The sequence below is a fragment of the Pavona decussata genome, unplaced genomic scaffold (assembly GCF_977016875.1).
Source record: "Pavona decussata unplaced genomic scaffold, jaPavDecu1.1 SCAFFOLD_27, whole genome shotgun sequence".
Taxonomy (NCBI): Eukaryota; Metazoa; Cnidaria; class Anthozoa; order Scleractinia; family Agariciidae; genus Pavona; species Pavona decussata.
The window spans coordinates 1,554,082-1,576,539 of record NW_028145450.1 but is presented as its reverse complement, the minus strand read 5'-3'; the positions used below and the strand labels follow the sequence as shown (position 1 = coordinate 1,576,539).

General features: G+C 39.2%; 2 protein-coding genes across 2 annotated transcripts; one reads left to right on the top strand and one right to left on the bottom strand.

The window, feature by feature from the left end:
• The first annotated feature begins 3,867 nt into the window (after positions 1 to 3,867).
• Positions 3,868 to 9,616, top strand: LOC146485266 (uncharacterized). The gene is made up of 7 exons (XM_085103548.1): positions 3,868 to 4,249; positions 4,734 to 4,880; positions 5,608 to 5,730; positions 6,977 to 7,099; positions 7,615 to 7,758; positions 8,799 to 9,046; positions 9,380 to 9,616. The coding sequence occupies exons 1-7, from the start codon at positions 3,913 to 3,915 to the stop codon at positions 9,515 to 9,517; spliced, it is 1,260 nt and encodes a 419-aa protein (XP_084959674.1). The 5' UTR covers positions 3,868 to 3,912; the 3' UTR covers positions 9,518 to 9,616.
• Positions 9,617 to 14,352: 4,736 nt separating this feature from the next.
• Positions 14,353 to 22,384, bottom strand: LOC146485265 (cholesterol 24-hydroxylase-like). The gene is made up of 4 exons (XM_085103659.1): positions 21,606 to 22,384; positions 19,080 to 19,413; positions 17,436 to 17,508; positions 14,353 to 16,114 (listed from the first exon to the last, which is right to left on the bottom strand). The coding sequence occupies exons 1-4, from the start codon at positions 22,242 to 22,244 to the stop codon at positions 15,619 to 15,621; spliced, it is 1,542 nt and encodes a 513-aa protein (XP_084959785.1). The 5' UTR covers positions 22,245 to 22,384; the 3' UTR covers positions 14,353 to 15,618.
• Positions 22,385 to 22,458: the final 74 nt, after the last annotated feature.

The following is a 22,458-nucleotide window of genomic DNA, read 5'->3' as shown; positions in this document are numbered from 1 at the left end:
ATTGTGAATTAGAATACAGTCGGACCTCTATTAAGCGGCCTCCCTCCATTAAGCGGCCGCTTTCCAAAGTTCCGAACTATTTGTTATTCGATACCCCTATTCAACGGCCACCTTTTTGCTGTTGCAAGTTTAGTATTTAAGGCCGGCAAATTACCTTTTCAAGCGAAATGGTGACAGAAGGTGATAACTGATAACAACGAGAACTGCAATTTAAACTCAACTATAATGCCACCGATCAACTCCGACACTTTGCCCAGTTTTACGGTTACCAGGACCTTGCCCTATCTATCGGCAAGGCAAATGACTTGATCTCCTCGTCGCTCCGAGCTTCACAGAGGCAAACAGCAGTGACAGATTATTTTGAATAAATCGTCCGTGAAATATTTTGAGCTAAATTTGTTACAGACTATTGATGCAAAAAAAGGCGTAAGAAACTTGATGTTTTGTTACATAGATTTGCATATTTTTTCTGTACATACTCAACACTAAAAAAATACTGTTGTTATCGACTACATGCTCCCCGTTTTAGAGCTAGAACTTTGCATGGACTAGAAAATTAATGGGCAAATACAGGGCACTTAATGTTTTGTTTCAATGATTTGCATTTGTCTTCACATATGTTCGCTTTTCAACAAGCGTTTTGCTATATAGAGGAAACGAAATTACGCTGACTGCCACTTCTACCCAACTTATATTGTACCTCTGTTAAACGGCCAACCTGTATTAAGCGACCAGTTTTCAAAGTCCCCAGGGTGGCCGCTTAATAGTGGTGCGGCTGTAATTTCAAACGTTCGCTTTGAACAGAAGGACAAGAAAAATATTGCAACCAGACTAGTGAATAAAACAAGGGATACAGTCAATAACCTATTTAGATTCTTCCACTAACATTATCGCATGCTAGCAATTGCCATGCTAACCACATTGGTCCATTTGCTATGGTGGTTTGCCTTTTGTCTTTCAATTTAACGTAATTAAATCAGTCTTTAAAGTAGCAACCTTAGTCCATTTCTTGCGGTTGCCATTTGTCGGTTCATTTAAACGTAAACCTTTAGTCCATTTCTTGCGGTTACCAAAGAGGCTTTTACGAAGCGCAATTAATTTAGCCTTTAATGCAACATTTGACGTTTGATGACGCCAAACTGGTGATAGAATGTTAATTACCGCCCACAAGAAATTGTCCTTTGATTCTCGTGCTCGTTTTTACGAAACCACTTTGTATACTGTTTGTCAAACCAAGTGGAGGACTTCTTTATTGAGATTACAGCTGAAAAAAAAATCACAAGAAATTGGTAATGTGCTTTTCACTGTTGTTTTAGTTATTTTCTTTTTCCTCTTTTTCAATTTAAGTTCCTATTTATTGAGAAACTTCTTTGTTACTTGAAGGGGTGTGTTGCTTCACTCGGCAGTTTTTATTTTTTTCGCTTATTTGTTAAAGGGAGCAGGGATGGCGCAGTGGTGAGAGCACTCGCCTCCCACCAATGTGGACCGGGTTTGATTCCCCGTCTCGGCGACATATGTAGGTTGAGTTTGTTGTTGGTTCTCGTCCCTGCTCCGAGGGTTTTTCTCCGGGTACTCCGGTTTTCCTCCCTCCACAAAAACCAACATTTCCAAATTCCAATTCGACCTGGAAACAGCGGATAGAAGAGCCGCTCCGTGGATTCCACTGAAATTCCCATTTGTATACCATATCATGATAGCTCTATCGCTGGTATGTTTGTTTTTCGTTTATGATACTTTTTTCTTAACGTGCACTCGTCGAAAGTTTCTAGCTCTTCTTGAAATGGATATTAATGATTCCTTTTATGTTGTTTTCGTCTGTCAGTATTTAAAATCAAGTTGTTTGGTCGTGCGCCCCTTTTTTACACAGACATAATTATCTACCTTTTATGGTAACATTAACGTTTTTCATACTCTTGTATAATGAATATAACGGGTCGTTTTAGTGAAAGACCATATAGTTCATTTCGGTAATAAAATGATATAGAGATTTAGAATTACGTCCACGACAAATCGCAAACGGCGGAAATGACAACGTGACCTTGTTTATCCTTCATTTGCCGCTCGCTGGGAGTTCAGTTTCAGTAAAATTGAGCAGTTTTTCGTTAGCATCAGAAGCCAAAATTATTTTGCACTATTCTCTATCATGTACTCATTTTTTCAAGAAAAAATAAGCGTGATTCTCACGTTTGCCGTAAACGCGATTCTAAATGTCTCTGTGCAAAAACACGCCAACTTCGAAAAATTGATCCCGTAAATATGTTATTGAACCAGCGTGAGGTCCGTATTTGAAAAATATTGGTCAAAAAAGGTTTGTTTTTTTTTTTTTTGGGGGGTAGAGCCGAATATTATACAGACTTTCCCGCTTGTATTTAGGTTTTTTTCTTTTCTTTCTTTCTTTTTTTTTGGCGAGTTTATGGGTACTGATCCTAATATTATATACGACTTTCCCGCTTGTTGCTTTCTAGTCCGAGTGAAGCTTGTTCAGTATGTTAAAGCAGAGAGAGAAAAAGTGCAAGAAAGTAAAAACTCCGACATGACGGTTTGAACAGTTCCTACTTCATAAGCTTAATTTAGGACATTTTTGTTTTGTTTTTTGCCAAAATTGAAACACTTTTCTTCTTTCAATTTGTGCGTTTTAACGCAAGCGATCCATCTTAGGGGTCCGTATAGGAAATTTTGGACCGCTCAGGGAGCCAACCAGAATGCTTCTTTTCAGCAAGGACTTGAGTTCAGTTATATAAAAGGCGTAAAAAAGGCGTAACTTTACAAAGAGGGCAAAATGTATTACAGGAGACAACGTTTCTATGTAATGTTGTTCAGGCTTTGTCTTGTTATTGGATAATCAACCGACACGTCCTGATGCTTCAAAAATGTTGTAGTTTAACGTGTGGCAGGCATAATGGCAAACAAAATATAAAATGGAACGTTTGGGCTGGATAAAAAGTTTAAAGAAGGAGGTTAATTTTAGCAGCGCCATTTTCCTGCCTTCCTCGGCGCACACAGCAAATTCTACGTTACCGAAACGTCTCTTTCTAGCTAAACGTTTTTAAACAGTGTCAACTTAAATTCAACTCAAAAAAGGATTCTCGTATATTTTCGAGAAAATACAAAGAGGAGTAAGGTTGGTCAAGAGGTAAGGTCGAAGAGATTTATTAACAAAATTAATGGAAATAATTCGCTTAATGCTGCCAGGTAATGCTTGAAAGTATGTAATACTTTCTACTTGTGCAATAATTGGTCGATATATAATACCCTTTGCGTGAATTGTGAGCAGAGAAATTTTAAGATAGATAGATAGATACCTTTATTTAAAGAGGATTTCTCCTTCGATTCAGTATTTACACATAAAAATTGATATCACTAGAGGGCCCACTAAAATAGAATAAATAGAATAAGTTAAGGTAAAATAACATTTTATACCAAGAACAAAATTGTTCTAAAACGCTACAAATTACGGTCAAAACTGACTATACATCCTTGATAATAAATGCCTTTTCTTTTCTATACATTCCAATTTTATAGATGGCAGTCAGAGATGGTCACTTTGCCTTGTCCTTCTTCTTAAACCCTAATTATATTTAAAATAATCCGTAAAAAATTTCGGGCAGCGATTACTTAAACATTTCTTCACTACATTCAGCACATTTCTCTCGCATCTATGCTCTAGAGTATCATAGCCAAGGTAAGTAATCACTGCTAAGCCTTAACAGTGATCAGCATGAAATTTCCCCTTGTAATATCAATGCTTATTCGACCCCTGACGTCATGCGAATTAAGGATACGATCACCCAAAGGTGAATTTTCTGGATATTTTAATAACTTCTCCCCAATACTTTTATAAGAACAGTATGGGGAGAAGATAGGAGAACTTGTCCCTTGATATCAGGGGTTAAAGGGTTAAGCGTGGCTTTTATGTTTGTAGGCATGGCCGTGGGACACTTTTTCCGTATTTCAGTTCTGCTTGTCATTGGTCACATGTTCCACAGAGCAGAGACTCAGCAATGCCCAGCCTTTGGATCTGAGCTGTCCATCTTTGGATGGATGTTACAGCGACACATCTATAAGACGATGATGGCCGATCTAGGTCTTCACTGCATGTTAGTCTGTCGTACAGATGATCGATGTCAAAGTTTCAACTTTATGATGTCTCTCCACATGTGTGAGTTTAGTGATCGGACGAAGGAGGCCAGACCAGAGGATTTCATTCCTGACCCAGACAGATATTATTTTCGACGTGATATTAACAGAGGTAAACTGGGGGTGATGCCTTAATTGAAAATGTCCAACATAGCCTAGAAATTTAAACAGAACAAAGAGCTGCGAAAAGAAAGCCTGAAAACAAAAAAATTCAGACTTGAACGGGATTCGAACCCATTACGTCTGGGATGCTGGTGCAGTGCTCTACCAACTGAGCTATCAAGCAAACTGGGAACTTTTCACATTGTGAGTTCGTAATATACCCGTGAAGGATGAATATGAATACATGAAATATATATTGGAACTTCGGATGAAAGATTAAATAGAAGAAAGATCCTCGCATTTATTTACGCAACTTAAGCAGCTGCGAAAAGAAAGCCTGGAAAAAATTCAGGCTTGAAAGGGAACCCATAACCTCTGCGATGCCGGTGGGGTGCTCTCCGGCCAACTGAGCTATCAAGCCAACTGGAAGCTAGTCTTGTTGTGAGTTCGTAATATACACATGAATAAAGCTTAATAAACGTCTTTCTCTTTAGTTCCCCTCGGCTCCGTCCCTGAGTTCCCAGCTGAGACGTGTAAAGAAATAAAGGCGAGTGAAGGGCATGCGGACAGTGGTACATATTGGCTGTCTACTATAATACCAGCAAGGTCTGTGCCAGTCTTCTGCGACATGAAAATGGAAGGTGAGTAAGGGATTACTGGTGTTTTCAAAGAATTGTCGCAGGTCGCAGGTAAAGGTTAGGGTTAGGGTAAGGGGCTAGGGTTAAGTGCTAAGGGTTAGAATTAAGGTTAGGGCTAGCAACAATTTTTCGTCACGCTCGACAGTAAGCTCCTCCACTTTTATTTGAGCTTAATGGAAACTTCTCTTAGAACAAGAAATGCTTTCAATGTTTTCTTGAACGTGAGAACTACGTAATTATTAAGTACATATAGGTAGTTAATTGTTGAAAACAAGTACCCCAATAATTTTTACGGCAAGTCATACTAGGATAAATTAGGTTTAAAAATAATTCACAACTCACTCCTTACCACACGTTTCTTCATGAGCTCACCACAAAGAGTCGAAAAACAGCTTCATCGAAACTCGTAAAATTCCGCTATAAGTCAAAAGGTTCACGTTATTTTACGGGAAACGTGAAACGGCAAGATGATGTTTGCCGTTCCACGTAAACGCGATGCTTATCTCTCTAATATTATTCCTTACTTGCTTATTTACTTATTTATTTATTTAGTTATTTAGTTATTTATGTATTATTATTATTATTATTATTATTATTATTATTATTATTATCATTATCATTATCATTATCATTATCGTTATCGTTATCGTTATCGTTATCATTATCATTATCATTATCATTATCATTATCATTATCATTATCATTATCATTATCATTATTATTAACTCAGATGTTGACGAGTGCCGTGGTTCTTCCCCCGTCTGTGACGTAAATGCCACATGTAACAATACTATTGGCTCTTATCGCTGTACTTGCAATACCGGATACCATGGTCACGGGAAAAGCTGCCAAGGTAAAAGAAATGAAAGAAATGTTCGAGATTATGTGCGCATCCTCAATCAGAATATACTGCAAAATATCTAAACGCGCCACAACAATGTAAGTGTGCTGTATTTCCGATCACTTTTATCGGTTTGTTTACTTTATAGTTGGTACATTTTGTAAGCTACCAAGGTAAAAATGGGAGAGCTAAGTGAAGTGCGAGATTGCCGTATAAGAAGAAATCCAAAATGGTGGATCCAAGACGGCTACCATTTGACATTAGTGACGTCAGTACTACGCCCGGACGCCATAAAAGCCCGTTGCAGACCTCAAGGGAAACATTGTTGGACGTACTCTTTATCCTCTAAGTCTTACTGTCATAACTTTATAATATTTTATACTAGCAAAATCATGGATGGGGGGGGGGGGGGGGGTGCGGACTTCCTCGGTCTCAGAAGACAACAAAAAGCCTTGTCCAGATAGGGTTAAGGTGATTTCACTGAAGAAGAAGGAGTATTAAAAATTGTCTAAGACTTGGTCCAGTTCATGACTATGTTATGAGCATTACAAAAATGCAATAAAAAATGGGGGTCACCGTGCTCGTTTTTGTGCAACCTGGATGGCTATTATAGTAAATAGATGACCCACAAGGTTTATATTAGGAACGCTAGTAATCAGAAAAGGGAACTATCATTTCTAGAAAAATTAATTTCTTGCATTAAAATATCGAAGCAGTTCAACAAAATTTACTTTAATCTTACACAACAAACTATTTTAATTGAACTAGAATAAGGATTATGAAATAAATTAAAGATTTCGCTGCGTGTGCACGTAAGCAGCACTACCTAAATACCTGCTTTTTAAAGCATTCAAATAAAAAGTAGAGTATTAAACTTTTCTTTAAATCGCGATATATAGTGGTCAACCGTATGACATTTAAATTGATGCATTAAAAAATGGGGGTCACCGTGCTCGTTTAGAAGAAAAGGACCATTTATTTTCCTGCTAAGCTTAACCTCAAGGAAATCCCGTAATGTTGTGCGTGTGCACGCTCGTGCGCACGCTAAATGACGCAAAAAAAATATGCGCAGCAAGGATGCACAATGCAATTCAGTGGAATCACCTTAATTTACACAAATTCGCCTTTTGAAGGGGTATAAACTGGTCTGGGAATGTAAGAAACAACATTGAACTAGTTTGCTTTATAATGCTCTCGTTTGATGGCCCTGGTAGAACCTGCGTTAAACAAATACGATTTATCTTCTTTTTTTATTCAGATGTCAACGAGTGCAAAGCTTCTTCACCCGTCTGTGACGTAAATGCCAAATGCAACAACACTATTGGTTCTTATCGCTGTACTTGCAATACCGGGTACCATGGTGACGGGAAAAACTGCCAAGGTAAAAGAAAGTTACAGTAACGCTGGAGATTCGATACTTCACCTAAACTCTAATTACAACATAAGATTATTAACACGACCCTCTCCACTAATTCTCGCATATTTATGTTCAATAAGGTCTGGCACCAAAACCAATACTTAACGTCACCTTATTACTGCACAAACAGGAAAAACGTGATGCTGTGGAAACTAATTCTCTAGTTCAAGTCACCTAATGGGGACTTTCAGTGTACGATGCATCCGCTAGCTGATGTCAAGGAGAGAGTGTTGCATTGGGGGAGGGAAGTAAGGGGGAGAGGCGTGTGGGGTAGGGGAGGGTGCAACATACAAAGATGTGATAAACGCAAAAAGTAAAACAAGAGAGGAAATAAACAGTGTCTGAATCTTTATGTATTTGTTTTCTTTACCCTGTTCTTAAATGGCGATGATAGGATTAGGATTAGGACAATAAAAATTTGAACAACTAAATATATTTATTCCATTTTTTTTGGTAATTATCAACTTTATCTTCATTAGATATCAATGAATGCGCTCAAGGATCCCATGACTGCCTCCCAAGCCTTGCTTTCTGTACAAATACTGTTGGATCGTACAACTGTTCTTGTAATCCTAAATACGTGGGGGATGGAAAGACAAGCTGCGTGGAGTCTCCAGACTTAGGCAAGACAAATTACATGGTGCCTCCTTGTGCAAATGCGCAAAAGTTCTGCAAAGGCTATTGAAATCCTGGCTAAGGTCTTCTTTCTCCGCATAGTCGCAAGCCGCGCAAAAATACCTCTGTTATTACTGTATGTCAAAAATGGGCTTTCTTTTGGGAGGGGGAGTGGGGGAGTCATCAAAGGGTTAATGTATATCAAATGGAAAAATAACAACTAAGTATGTTAATTTATAGTTATCTGTGTAAAATAACCCTGCGTGCATTATTATTATTTTAGCGTGTAATGTAATTTACGCTCGTATTCTACTACAGTTGGAACGTGGCCTACAATATGAGACCCCAGCACCAGGCCCCAATATAATCTCAGGTCCCGACCTATCACAACAAACCCCGACATTTTCGTCTTTTGTTAAGTCGTGTTGTGATGAAAACAGAAGTTGGAATGCTTGTTAATCTGACGTTTTTCTCCAATCTCTGAAATTGTAAAAAAATGCACACAAATGAAGTGTCGTCCTTCAGAACTAATAGAGCTGCAATAAAGGCGCACGGCATCAATCAACGTCCCCTTGCTGACCTTCAAAGCCCTCGCCATCTTTCATGTCTGCAAGTCACGCAAGTTTTTCAAAAACTGGCGCAGGTATTGTACCTCGGGAATTGATATTGTTGTGTCGAATAGTATTACGACATCGGGGATTGATATTGTTGCCTGCGTAAGAAACAACTTGATTTCGTTTCACTGGGTTCTGGTATGGTACCTCGGGACTTGAAATCGTTGTCTTATAAGATGTTGTGAAAATGGATGTTGGGTGGTCAAGTCTTCTTAGGACCTTGTATGGCAGGCTAAGTATGGGGGCCTGGAATGGGGGGGGGGGGGGGCATGGTATGGGGGGCCTGGTATCGGGGGGTCGGTGATGGGTAGGGCCTAGAATGGGGGGCTTGATATGGGAGGCCTGACATTGTGGGGAATTTTTAGTACCTTTTTTAAAAGTTTACGTATCTAATAACAAGCAATAATCATAATATGTTAACATTGTTTCTAAAGATTTTTTCCATTTTTCTTCAGAATGCAAAAATTACACGAGCCTGAATAGCTCTGACAGAAAGGTGACCTACGGCAACTTCAACTTCCAATGCGATAATAGACTTGGTCCTGGTTGGTTCCGATTTGAAGGAGCAGCAGGAACAAGAATGGCTTCTTCATGTCCACCCATTTACAGATGCGACACTAACGTAACGGGCTGGATGAATGGTAGCCACCCCACAGAAGTGGAAGGAAAAGTCTACAGACAGGTGTGTTGTCGCAATAGAATATTACTGGTTCGGTTGCTCTATCACTGGGCTACAGGAGACTTGTGGGAGCTTAGCCATTAAACTACTGAGGTTCATGGGACAAACATCCTCCATACTACCAGGATTTGAATGTCTAAATGTGACATAGGAGCAATGGAATAAATGTGAACCTAATGGCCCTAGCTCCCGTGAGTCTCCTGTAGCTCAGTGGTAGAGCATCCGAACTAGTAATCGAAAGGTCTTAGGTTCGACTCCTAAGAGGACCACTCGGATTTCTTTTTTTTTTTCGAATATGTCTGTGTTACTGACTGAATAATACATCATTCTTTTCAGGTGTGTTTTCGTTGGAAAGCAAGCTGCTGTCAATGGTCCACTACAATCAGCGTGAAAAACTGCAGTTCCTACCTCTTGTATTACCTAGATGGCACACCTGCATCTTCTTGCCATTTGCGTTACTGTGGCAGTGACTAGGACTGACGACTGTAAAGTAATTATAAACATTATATTTAACAGCTGCTCACCAAAAGGCGTGGATAGTGTTCCGTCGATATTTGTAACGCAGAGAATCGGTGATGTTAGATGTAAATATCTGCCCGGCAATTTTTGTCCCCTTGAGATCAGAACTGGTTTGTTAAGTATGAAGAAAACCAGTGGATTAGCTCTCGTAAGCTGTCCCTCTAACCTTGTAATTGGTTTAAATGTGTAAGCAGCTGCAATTGTTTTTAGGGTTGGGGGTATTGTTCTGTTGTTGGTTGTATTGTTTTCTAGAAGGATTGCAAGCCAATCACGCGAGATTTTATAAGAGCTGCTTACATTGCCCAGTGTATGGCTAACCCAAATTAGTTGACATTTGTTAACCAAAAACATAATCTCGCGAAAATTTGCACGGGAAATAGAGGACAGAGGCACGAGGTGGCGAAGATAAAAGGGGCAGTGTCACCTTTTTTTAGTGTTGCTTTAAATGGCCAAACTTTAACATTTTGTATCGATGGAAAAACTAAAATAACGGTCCAACTTTGTAAACAATAACGCTACAGTGCATTGAAACTGCTATCGATCATCATCGTTAGCTACAATGACGGGATTGCAACTTGAGAAATTGGCTATTTTTCAAGCTTTTCCTGTGTATTTAGAGTAATAAAAAGATTGCTCACAGTTTATTCTTCCTCGGAGAAATCATTTCATACATTTTCCTGCCGGTGCTCTGAGAGCAGCTTCGTAAAAGAGAAGAGGTTTTTTTGTCAAATATTTGAGCAGTTTGACCAACAAAACAGCAAAATCTTCGTGACAGTGTTTTTTTAGTAGCCAATTAGAGCGCGCGTTATATCATGAGTTGTCCCTTTCAAGAATTACGTTGAGTTCTTCCCCCTGGTGTTTTATCATTATTTCGTAACTAAGTTGAAGAAAATATTGTTCCATTTTCACCTAAAAAGGTCAAATCCTCGGGGCACGCCCCCCTTTTGAGCAACCACGGCGATGGATTGGTCAAGACACTTTTTAGCTGATAATTGTTCATGAGTGATGTTCATGGCGCTTTATATCCATGAAAAAAAAAACGAATAGACAAATAGATAAAAGGAATAAAATACGGACATGATGTTTACTACTTAGAATAATGCATTAATTAATTAATGCATATGATAGACCATTCAACGATCAAAATGCGTAAATATGAGTTAGTTTTTGCCTAAGGTAGACTATCCGTCTCTTTGAAACTCCGTCGTTTTATTTCACTTTCTAAAGTGTTCTTATTTTAGAAGTTTTATTTGATTTTAGACCATTTTTTTATATTTAAAAAAATCTGCAAAATAACCTGGCTATTTAATCCAATATAAAAATGTAAATATTCCTTTTGTCTTTTTACCTGCAGCTAGAAAAGGGAAAGTTAAGTATCATTGACAGTAGATAGCTTCAGTTACAAACGCGGTGAAGGAAAGTAAAAGCATAAAAAGATGACCAATCGAAATTTACCAAAAAAAAGATAAAGCTAAGCAATTATGAACATAAACAAAACCTATTGGCAAACGTTTTGTACATCTTATAAGCTAAGCTAGTTTTTACCTAGTCGCTTTAAACTAAACTTAAAACATACAAAAATTAAATATCAATTGAATCGCCTCAGGGCAAATCATGCAGAGCGAAAGCATAAAAAAAATAAATTAAAAACCCATCATAAATAACAAAACTGAGCGATAAAATAAGTACGGATATACAAAAACTTGTCCGACAAACTAATCACAAGGAGGCAGCGTGGCCAAGAGAGCACGAGGTCCTCTCTTGGCGTGGTCCAGTGGTTTAGGGCGCCGGACTTGAAATCTGGAGGTCCTTGGTTCAAGCCCCGTCCTCGGCCACGTTTGTAAATAGCAGCTGGTTTTCCTCCTACCAGTTGGGAGTTTTAAACCTGTTATGTTCGATTTGATTATTATTTGTTTCCTGTTATTTCTGAGTGGAATGCCTGTACACTAGGTTTAAGTAGCTAAGTGCATTTCTTCTATAAAAATACATATATATTATACAAACGTTTTGGCTCCGGTTATTCGAAGATTGGATAACTTTATCCAGCGGATAAGTCACTATCCAGTGGATGAAATGAATTAGTTGGAGTGAATTTTATCGGTTCGATAGCTATTAATCTTCTGGGTAAAGTTATCCGCTCTTTAAACGACCGGGCCTAAATGGGCTACATATGAGAGATTTGCATAGTCACTTTAGTGTAGGTTGACATACTGCATTTTTAAGTCAGATAATAAGGAAACAGAAAAAAGAGCAATAACATCGGCTCAGAATAGCTTGTTCTATTACCGTTTCAATGTTTTGCGCGTTTCTCCATATTATAAACTTAGAATTACAGTAAACTCCCTCATTTTGTTGCGGACACCCTCGGGACCGCGAGTTAGTGTCGTTAATAGCGAGAGTCCGTAACAGCGGGAATTTATTTCAGTCAAACGTCTGTAATTTATTTTTGCCGGGGATTTAACTGCTGTCAGTATTATCGGGGTGTCCGTAATAGCGAGGTGTCCGCAAGGCGAGAGTTGTCTGTAATTTTAAAAATTGTGTATATAAGATGATATAATAAAACAAACATGCATACGGTAGGATTTTATACCTAGGTCTACCTAAAGAACCTGACACGTGTAGTTATTAATTATAAGTGTAGTCTCTCCCACCTGAGATTATGAAATGGGTGCATGACATTTTACCTCATAAATTATAGCTCAACGGCATGCATCCTATTCAGGTAATTATGACGATTAATAGTTTAAGGATACATTGTAATCTGTTACTTTGTTTTATTAAAGTGAGATAGTTAACAAATCGACGGCAGTTTTCTATGGTCTAATTAGCAATTATTCCACTAGCGCTCGTTGGATATGAGATGATAGATAGACAGTGAGGGGCGTAGCTCCGAGTTGGCCAGAATCTTCTCAAATCCAACAAGCACGAGTGGAATAATTTTTTTTTATTAAAAACAAACAAGAAATATTGCTAGATCTTGTTGATTTCGCTTTGCAAAAACAACTAGAACACAATTTAATGGTCGCTATTTCTCGGGCATGATATAATGGCTCATGTACCGCGCATGCCTTATACAAGTAAGCCAATCAAATCGCGGGAATATAACATTGTACAATGATTCAATTTTTAATAAAAGAATGTAGACGATAGAAAACTGCCGTCGATTTTTTTTTTACAATAACATGGAGAAAGTACGAGCGGATTGGCTTTATTTTACGTTGAGAAATCGCGCGCGTTAAATCTAACCTGATTTTTATTGTCTGTACACAAGAGAGGATGCTGTACACTTGAAGACAATCAGCGCGCGGGAATTTTGACAGTTATTGTAAAATAAGTACGGTTAATTAAACATGTTTTGTTGGTGTGAATGGGGCTTAAGACTGAAATTGACCAATATGGAGCAGAAAGAGAAGCGACAGCCGCGAAGAATCTAGCACAACCAGCCCTTAAACCTTTGCTCCCTCTGGTCCAGACAATAGTGCCTTCTGTACAGACACCACATTCGTTTGTCAGTGCTTGCCGCACTGCTTCAGTAAAGTCAACCAATCAGGTTAGGCGATTTTATCACTTGAACAATGTTGAAGTGCCACATCGCCACGATCGGCGAAAAAGTCACCAGGTGTGTCCGCATCAATCGGTGGCTAAAATCGCTTGCGATTTTCGCTGGCGATCTAATTCGCCGCGATCGGCGTATAAAATCGCCGGCTTTGGTGAAATGAATGCTGACAAGCTTGAGGAGGTCATCACACGGCTACTCAAGTGGATGCAAGCGAAATTTGCTGAGCATTTGAAGAGTACCGGACGTAAAGGTCAAGTAATGATAAACTTTAAGGATGTTAAAAACTTTCTTAAGGAGAGAGCATATCTTTTGAGCCATCCTCTCTTTCGTAACAACCATCGTGACATTGTGGCTACTAAGATCAAGCCTAAAAGTAAATCAGTAGCCCCAAGGGTGTCTGCCAATGCCATCTCAGCAGCAAACCCGGAATCCTGCCCGATGCGTTAACAGCCCCACCGGCTGTACCGCCTGTGAAGCATTCAAATCCAAATCTTCTGCTTTAATTAAGGACAGTGCCTACTTTTGTTACTGCGCATACGTTCTGCGCATCTCGAGATACTCGGGTTTCCTATGGGTGGTGGCTACTAATACAGGGATATTTTTGCGTGGTTTAAAACTATGCGGAAAAAGCAGAACTTAGCAAGCGCTCTTAGTATCCAAAAAGAAAATTGGGGGTAACCATGCATTTTTCACAGGCAATAAAGCTTCAATACGGAAATAAAAACGCTATACATTGCTTCGTATTTTACTGCTTTTTTGGATTATTGTTGCTTAATTATCTTTGAAAAATGCGTGGTTATCCCCAATTTTCTGTTTGGATTTCAATAGCCCTTGCTAAGATCTGCTTTTCCCGTATAGTCATAAACCACGCAAAAATACTTCTGTAATAGTAGGCATCAGTTCGACAGAACACACCTCAAGGATATTTAAGTGGGCTAGGTGCAGGGTTTAAAGCTGGAGCAAGACTCGTAACAGTTCCAAGAAAGATTAAGAAGACAATCAATTAAAGCAAGTGACACACTCGGACAACAACCCACGGCCTGGCCAGTACCTTACGCATGCGCACAGCCATATCACCCGGGCAGTAGCAGGAACGAGGATGTATCCATGGCTGCCACTGTCCGGGTGATATGGCTGTGAGTATGCGTAAGGTACTGAACAGGCCGTAGGTTGGTGTCCGAGTGTTTGTCGTCAAGAAAAATTAGCCTGGCTTGTAGTGATGCACGAAGAATGAAGTTTATAGCGTGTTGTATATTCAAATTAAGCAGTAGTCGGGTTGACAAGTTATTAATTAAATTTTTGGAACTACAGATAATTTAACAACCAATACAACGGAAACTAAAATTAAAGTTAATAGCCGACGTTTCGGCGTCATCGTGACACCATTTTCAAGGCAAAGTGTGTAAATTAATGCGAAGATTTGATTTCTATACTCCACAGTCTCTACCACGGAAGCTTGTGAAATGGCAGGTATTACGGTTAGCTGAAAGACACGAATAATGACGAAAGGCGGGAAAGTAAAGAAACGACTCACATTAATGATGAAAAATAGATTTATTAAATAAATGCGAGCAATTTCCCGCCTTTTTCTAAAGCGGAGCTCAATGGCTACTCGCCCCCAGACCTCCAGTGTGTCCACTGGACTTTGCCCTTGTTTGGGCGCAAATCATACATCAAATAAGTTAACTTCTTATTCGCTTTTTGTGTTACTCTATAGAGCGGTTTTCTTTTGAGTGTCGTAAAACCAAAACCAAAGTAATTGCTCAGCCAATCACAAAAGACGCAAACAACGCAATGAACCAATCAGAAATCGAAGCAAATACACGTAGCCGACGCCAAGCGCGGGAAAACGCGTGCAAGCGAGGCACGATTGGTTTCGGTTTTGGTTTTGCTGCTGATTGGTTGAGGTGTCACAGAGCGAAGGAAAGCAAAACCAAAGCAAACGTGAAATTACTTTCGAATCCGCTCTACTATAGATATTCTCTTTATACCGTGGCGCATATTATCTTCACGAAAAGTTTCAATTTACTTTTAACGAAAAACAATTGTGACTGTAAATAATAATTGGTGTAACAATCGGCATTCATATGAAAGGGGGTGTTTTCCGTTTAGCCAAAATTTCCGGTTTAACCAGTTGAAATGCAAATGGTACGCGCGGATCAAACGATTTTTTTCCGGAACAAACGTAATCTAATTTTCCGTTCCAAAAATCGAAAATTACCGTTCCATTTGCAAAAAGTTTCTACTTCCATCGATTTTGCTATCTTCTTTCGCCTTCACGTGCGTTTTTTGATTTACCATTGAGGTTGCAAGTTTGGAACGAATTGAACAAAATAAAAACCAGCCTTTCCACCTTACACGGGAAGTTCCCAAAATTTCCAACCAAAAATTTTGGTTAAATGGACAACGCCCCTAGTCACTTGACTGCACTAGTATGTGGAATGTACTTTGACAAAAACATTCTTAGAACTAAACAGAAGTCCTAGAAAAGAAATTCCTATCTAGGAGTTAGAGTGCAGATAACCCCATCTCGAGGCCTTATTGTAATATTTTCCTCAGTCTGGGAACTTTGCCCAGGAAGAATCTCAAATTTAAACTCTCGAAGAACTCTCGCCATCACTACTTTGGCCTCAAACTGGGCTAATGTCTTGCCTATACAAGTCCTGGGTCCCAGGGAAAACGGGCAATACTCAGATTGCGAAACGGCCTCTTTAAGTGAAGGCGAAAAACGATCTGGGTCAAACTTCGAGGGATTTTCCCACACTTCAGGAGACTTGTGGATTGAAAAATAAGAAACAACCACAGGAGTTTCTGCTGGGATCTTGAAGCCTCCAAAGCTGTCTTCTTTTTCAAGGATTCGTTGGGTGCTGCCTATCGGAGGGTGCAGGCGTAAGCTCTCTTTAAGTGTCTGGTTCAGGTATTGAAGTTTGCCAAGGTCCTCATACCTGACAGTTTGATTACAACCAAGGACATCTTTAATCTCTTTGAGGATCCTGACAAGAAATATTGTTACGAAAAGCAATCAATGTTTAGTACTTAAATATCTCCTCTTTGGGCCTTTTCGTACGAGCCCGGTGACCAGGCTGGCCTGGTGGGCGGGACGAATTTTGTCTTCTGTTCATACGGGAAATTTAATCCCGGTTACCGAGATGAAAATGTCCAAAAGGCCTCCAAAATACCCGTGGAACCGCGTTCCGACTTGTCAGCGACCTTAAAAGCCATGCGCAGTTGAAAATGTTTCGTCCCGGACAGTCCCGGTATCTGGGCTGGAGTGTTCATATGGGAAAAATTTCCAGCTCGGTCACCAAGATCTCGGTAACCGAGCTGGAAATTTTTCCCAAATTTCACGAGCACAGACAAGATTTTAAACAAGCTCTTTGATCATTAATTTATTGTAGAAACATCACACGAGCGAAGATTTTGAGTTGGTATCAATAAATTTAAGGAGTGATGCAAGGGCTGGGACCTTCAAGAAGCCACGCTTTCAAGATTTCAACAAAAATTCTACATCACTTTTGTACAGGAGTGTAGCAGGCTTCCTTGGCCCTTTAAGCCCCAGCAGTAATCAGCATCTAAATTCTCCTTACAATATTGCAAGCAGATGATGAGAATTAAGGAAATGATCACCAAAAAGAAATGGTTTTGATGTATGAGTGCCAATTGGCACGTAAAGCCATAACTCTGTCAATATTTGACAGATTTCTATGAATTTTTGACACCAAGATGGTCTTGTGAAGATCTACTCATTAAATGGAAAAAAAATCTTAACCCCCTGCCACGTGCGATATGGTTGACCACCCCCATAAATTTTCAACTTTTTCCCCCAAGAAGTTGTGGGTCTGAAGACATCTATCACATTATGAAGATGTTGAGAACTGCAAAATAAGCTATAGTTTAGGGGTATACCTAATATACACAAGGATTGGGATGGTTTTGAACTTTTAAATTTTTACGTTTTAAGGTCATTAATCTCAAAGACACAACTTTCTCATTCATAATTATATCAGTTATGAAATACACTAATGAGTAGCTTTAAAATGGTATGTCATACATGGACATTGAGTTTGTAGTCTTGGATCTGGAGAAAATGTCATTTTGCCTTAGGGGTTATAGGGTTAAACAAATACTCCCAACAAGGTACCATTATGATAAGAAATGTATGAACTGCAGTAAGGAGAAGATACACGTTGATATTGGCCAGGGGCTTACAGGTTTGACCCCAGGAATCAATCTTTTCTTCTTAATTGTTTGCCATGCATCATAAACGCCAGCTTTAAAATACGTAAAAGAAAAATGAGCTTTTGAGCCACAAACCTTTCTTCGATATGTGGATGTGTCAGAATTTCATACAGTGTAAAGGACAACTGATTTGATGTAGTTTCTTGCCCTGCCAATAAAACAGTCATGTGATAAACATTTGGATACTTATAAAGAACTGTGCAAATCATGCGGTGTGCTTGAAGCGTCATTTGACTAAAACTACCAGAATTCATTTTGTTTTCTTTTTCAAATCCTAGTGAAGAGCAAAGAACAGTAGTTCCAACTAGCATAAGAAAACAAAAAAAAAGTGAAGGATTCTGATAGTTACAGTCAAATGACACCATAGTGAAAAATAATTAATGTCCTATAGGTTGATTACATTGCCGTCGTGTTGGTGCCAAAACAAAAGGAAATTTGCTCGCATAGTTAGTATAAAAATGGAAGTTAACCCCCAGAGGAGAAAAATCTTATCGTTCCTAACCACCAACATGGCCGCCATGACGTCACATGTAATCAACCTATTGAACTTTACATCTCGCAGCTTTGTCATCTGACCTCTCAACAGCACACTGACTAGGCTTCTAACAAACGTATTAAATGACAAATTTTCACACTTGTGTTTGTCTTATTCAAAATGTTTAAAATCTTCCTATACCTCCAACACTCTGGATACACTAATGAACATAAGCGTTGATGCTCATTAGACACACGAGTCACGACAACAACAAAAGACATTTCATGTTACCATGTTCCCAGCAATAGCATAGCTCCACTCCACACTATATAAACCACATACAACCCAGTGACAATTCCTTGATTCTAAGGTCTAATGCTCAAAATGTTAGCATTCTTTGACTCATTTCTTCACAGGGCCCAAATAACCTTATCAATTGTGTTGATAAAACCAAACATTCAGTCATGAAACTGAAGCGCTAAAAATTGTCCCTTAATTGTAAATTAGCAATTCACAAATAACAGTCCTGAGTCAATACTGGATAATTTGACTTCTTTAGTTTTGATAAAACAGACAACAGTACAAAATATTAATTACATCACAGATGTTACAGATGGTACTCAGTTTTGAATTTGGAACATTCCAGGTCGATGCAGTCTCAATATGAATTTTCACTTCAAAAGTGATTTTGTGTGTACATAAGCTAAATTTAAACTACTTTCAATTATTGATGTTGTGACACAGTCATTTCATAACTTACAGAAATCAACTGGAGAAAGGAATTGTCTGAAATGTTTCAATTTCTCTTGAAAACTTTGGACCTTTTATACGATCTAAGTTTAATCTTGATGACTGTGTTTCACTATTAGTGCCATGCAGCTAGTGAATCTTACAATAATTATTATTCTCAACCATCCAAATTATACTGCCATACTTTAGTGTTTAGGAAAAATAAGTAATGAGTTGATTCTTGGAATTTAAGCCTTAGGCCAGACTCAGAACTGTTTGGTATGTACAGTACAGGTTGTCTAGTGTGGGCAAGTTGAGCTGATCTGAAGCAATTTGGAGCAAGGACAAAACTTAGGTGCATACAACTCTCTTTCACCAAGGCATTGGTATCTGCTAGCTTTGGATTACAAACTGTGGCATATCATTATACATCAAAGGTGAAACGGTCATGAGTTGCCATTCCTGGCCCATCGATATATGCACTTAAGTTCACTGCTCTCTTGGAGCTGACATACCTGCAATAAAAATTGTCAGGAAATTATCCACCAAGTCTTCCATATCAAGTTCAGAGTTTTCCTTAGCTTCTTTTAGGATGTGTTCCAAAATATCCTTGGGAGTTTCTTCTCCATTTTGCCAAGCAGAGCATCGTTGTTCAATGACTTCCTTGGCAAAGCTACGGAGGTACTTTACAGCTGCGATAACTGAGTTTTGAAATGGAAACATGGAGACCTGAAACTTCCAGAATGGATTTTGGAAACCAGCTTGCATTCCTTGAAGAGTTTTAGAGACAGCACTGGGGAAGGCAGAGTCTGGATTTCCTATGTTGTCGAGATTAATGTTGAAGCCAACCTGAAAAAATATTACAAGAAATGAAAAGGAGGTTAGGGACGGTGCCTACTAATTCAAAGGTATTTTCCGTGGTTTACAATTTTCGTAATAAAAAATTTTCTTATAAAAATACCTAGCAACATATGATTTTTTTTCCAACTTGAACATGTATCTCTAAAAATGCATGGTTACCTCAACTTCCCCCCACCACCCCACCCCAATTTTCTTGTTGGATTTCTATAACACTTGCTAAGATCTTCTTTTCCCACATATTCATAAAGTGTACAAAAAATTTGAATTGGTTACGGCACCGTCATGCACAGAACGTATGCACCATAGCACAAGGAGGTATGTACCATCATTAAAGGGACAGTATCACGATATTTTTAGTAACACATTGAAAATCGAAAAGACACTATTCTGTTGATAGCAGCAAAGATATAATGACCAAAATTCCAATTAAAGACTATCAGAATGCAAAGAAGCTATCCACGGATATTTTCGCCGGCAGCTGACCGAAATCAAAATGGGCTCAAATTTGAAAACGTTGGGCTGACGTTTTCAATTTTCGCTGTCGTAACGCACTAAAACTCGGTTGTACTATATTTTGGTTCAACTCTTCGTCTCAGTACTTAATATTTCTTTAAATTCACGATTTAGAAATTTTAAATTAACACAGTGTTTAAAGTTCAAATTTAGTGAATTTTTGCCCAAAATCATGATATCTCCCATGACACTACCCCTTTAAATATTCTCCTTTTTCTTCATAAGAACGTCTAATTTTGTGGCCAAGGCTGAACCAAAACTGGACATTTTTACTTTTTAGCAGGAGTAATGATGAAAAAAAAAGTCGTCAGGGAACTTGAAGTTCAAACATTTTTAGCATGGTAACCACTTGAGCAAAACATCTGGATACTTTTTTTGCTATTGTGCACTTCCAGAAAAAATCCATACCCACCCCATGGAAGGTCATCAGAAATTCCTAGGTGGAGGGGGGTCTCAAAAGTCAAAATTTTAGAAGCAAAGTATGAAGCTAAACTGGAATTTCCTGGGGGGACGGGGGGTGCAAACAAAAAAAAACCTTGGACTGTGGGGGGAGTATGGATATTTTCTGGAACTTCACATTCCAAATTTGAACTTGGATATCTCAATAACAAATCAAAATACAGTAAAACCCCGGTAACTCGAACTTGGATAACTCCAACTCCCCCGCTAACTCGAACTGAGTCTCAATTCCCTTGGATTTGACCCAACTTTTCAGTCAATTTTACTCGGTTAACTCGAACTCGGATAACTCGAAAACCCCGCTAACTCGAACTAAATTTGGTTTCTTTCCATCAAAATTTACCCCGATAACTCGAATTTCTGGTTCTTATAACTCGCCGCAGTTGCCCATTGAGATATCCCATAAGCTTTTCTTATCGTATGATCGAATACTAACACTAGATCAAAGACTGGAGCAATTTGATTTTAATCAGTGCAACGAACAGCTAACAAAATGTATTAGTTTCTCGTGAAATAAGTTTAAATTGCACTGTATCGTATACCGAAGTGCTGAAAACCAATAAAATATTAATTATTAACCTGGAAAATTGAATATTTTTATTAACTATGCTCAAGCACTATATTCGTGATTGCTGTCCGTGATTGCTGTTTTTGTGGAGGATAAAGTGGAAGCGCTGATGGCCGAATGCTCAAATTGATGTATGGGGCTGTGGAGAAATCTTTCCAACACTTACTGCAACAGTTTTTAGCCCCTGCAGGTGGGGGGGGGGGGGGAGGGGGGAGGGACCATATAAAAATTATAGGGGTAGTTTGAGGTGCCAAAATCTAAAACGAATTCTATCAGAGGTATTTTTAGGATATGCATTCACGAGTCTCTCTTGGGTGTAAAAGAAAATATTAATGCTTGGACCATGCCCACAAAACAGAATTCTGGTATCTTTTGGTGGCTCTTTTGGAAAACTTCTGACAAATAGAGACCCTTATTACTTTGCGGCCATGTTGAGTCTCAGGGGAACAAAAAGCTTTGTTTTCGCACAGCAAGCCTTGCCCAGACCCGAATTCAGCGCGAGGCTTGCTTTGCAAAAACAAAGCTTTTTATTCTCCTGAGACTCAGCATGGCCACCGTGTAACAAAGGTCTATCACGCCCTCACTTTTATGAGGGTGCAAGCCCCCCCTCCCCACCCCCCTCTGAAATTTTAGTACATACCTTGCCAATAATATCTAGGGTGACCCTTGCAAATTCATCCACCATCTTTACAGGAGTCTTACCATCGGCTAGTCGTCCCAAGTTCGCCAGAAAATCGTCACAAACCGTATTAAAATCATTCATCAAATTCATCAAGTACTTCTTGTGAAAAGCGGGGTTTAACATGGCTCTCTTACGACGCCAAAGGTCATGATCGAGCTCCGTCAGTATTCCGCGCCCGGCTGCTCGCTCGCCGAAAACGTAGCTAATTTTGGTATACACTCGATGTGCTTTGGGTAGATTCAACGTGACAAGGGCTTTCTTTGCCATATCTGGATCAGACAAGACCACAACTGGAATATGAAAGATCCACTGCACGAAAACAGGGCCGTATTCTTTAAACCAGCTGAACCATATTTCATTCATGCCAAGCCCTGGGACTCTTCTCTTTTCGCGCCGAATGAACGGAATGTTACCGGTGAAAAAGCTATCCCTTGCCGGCCCGGGAATGTGGGCATAGCGCATATGTTGATAGTGAACGTACAAGACAAAAGACAGAAATCCGACGAAAAGAACAAACATCAAGGCCAAAAGGATGTACATTAACGCTGAAAGAGCCATTGCTGTCTCCGTCACAAGGAGAAGGACAGTGACGATCATGTGACGAATTAGAACATTGCAAAACTACAACCCGTAAAATTTTAACAAAACGATGTTCATTTACAGCAGGCATTTAGGGAGAGGAGTTCATGTATGACCCCATGAAAAGGGTTTGGGTTAGGGTTAGGGGCGGTTATGGGTTATTGGGCATTTGGGCATTTTGGCTCTAAATGAGGGAAAACTGGGTTTGAATCCTGGTGCCCAGATTTCTCGC

Excerpts from the sequence above, each read along its gene's own strand:
- LOC146485266 (XM_085103548.1), top strand. The coding sequence starts at position 3,913 with ATGTTTGTAGGCATGGCCGTGGGACACTTTTTCCGTATTTCAGTTCTG. Across the intron at positions 4,250-4,733 it reads TCGACGTGATATTAACAGAG|TTCCCCTCGGCTCCGTCCCT; the intron begins GTAAACTGGGGG and ends CTTTCTCTTTAG. Across the intron at positions 7,100-7,614 it reads TGACGGGAAAAACTGCCAAG|ATATCAATGAATGCGCTCAA; the intron begins GTAAAAGAAAGT and ends TATCTTCATTAG.
- LOC146485265 (XM_085103659.1), bottom strand. The coding sequence starts at position 22,244 with ATGATCGTCACTGTCCTTCTCCTTGTGACGGAGACAGCAATGGCTCTT. Across the intron at positions 17,509-19,079 it reads CCTGACAATTTTTATTGCAG|GGCAAGAAACTACATCAAAT; the intron begins GTATGTCAGCTC and ends TTTTATTGGCAG. Across the intron at positions 16,115-17,435 it reads CATCCACATATCGAAGAAAG|GATCCTCAAAGAGATTAAAG; the intron begins GTTTGTGGCTCA and ends ATTTCTTGTCAG.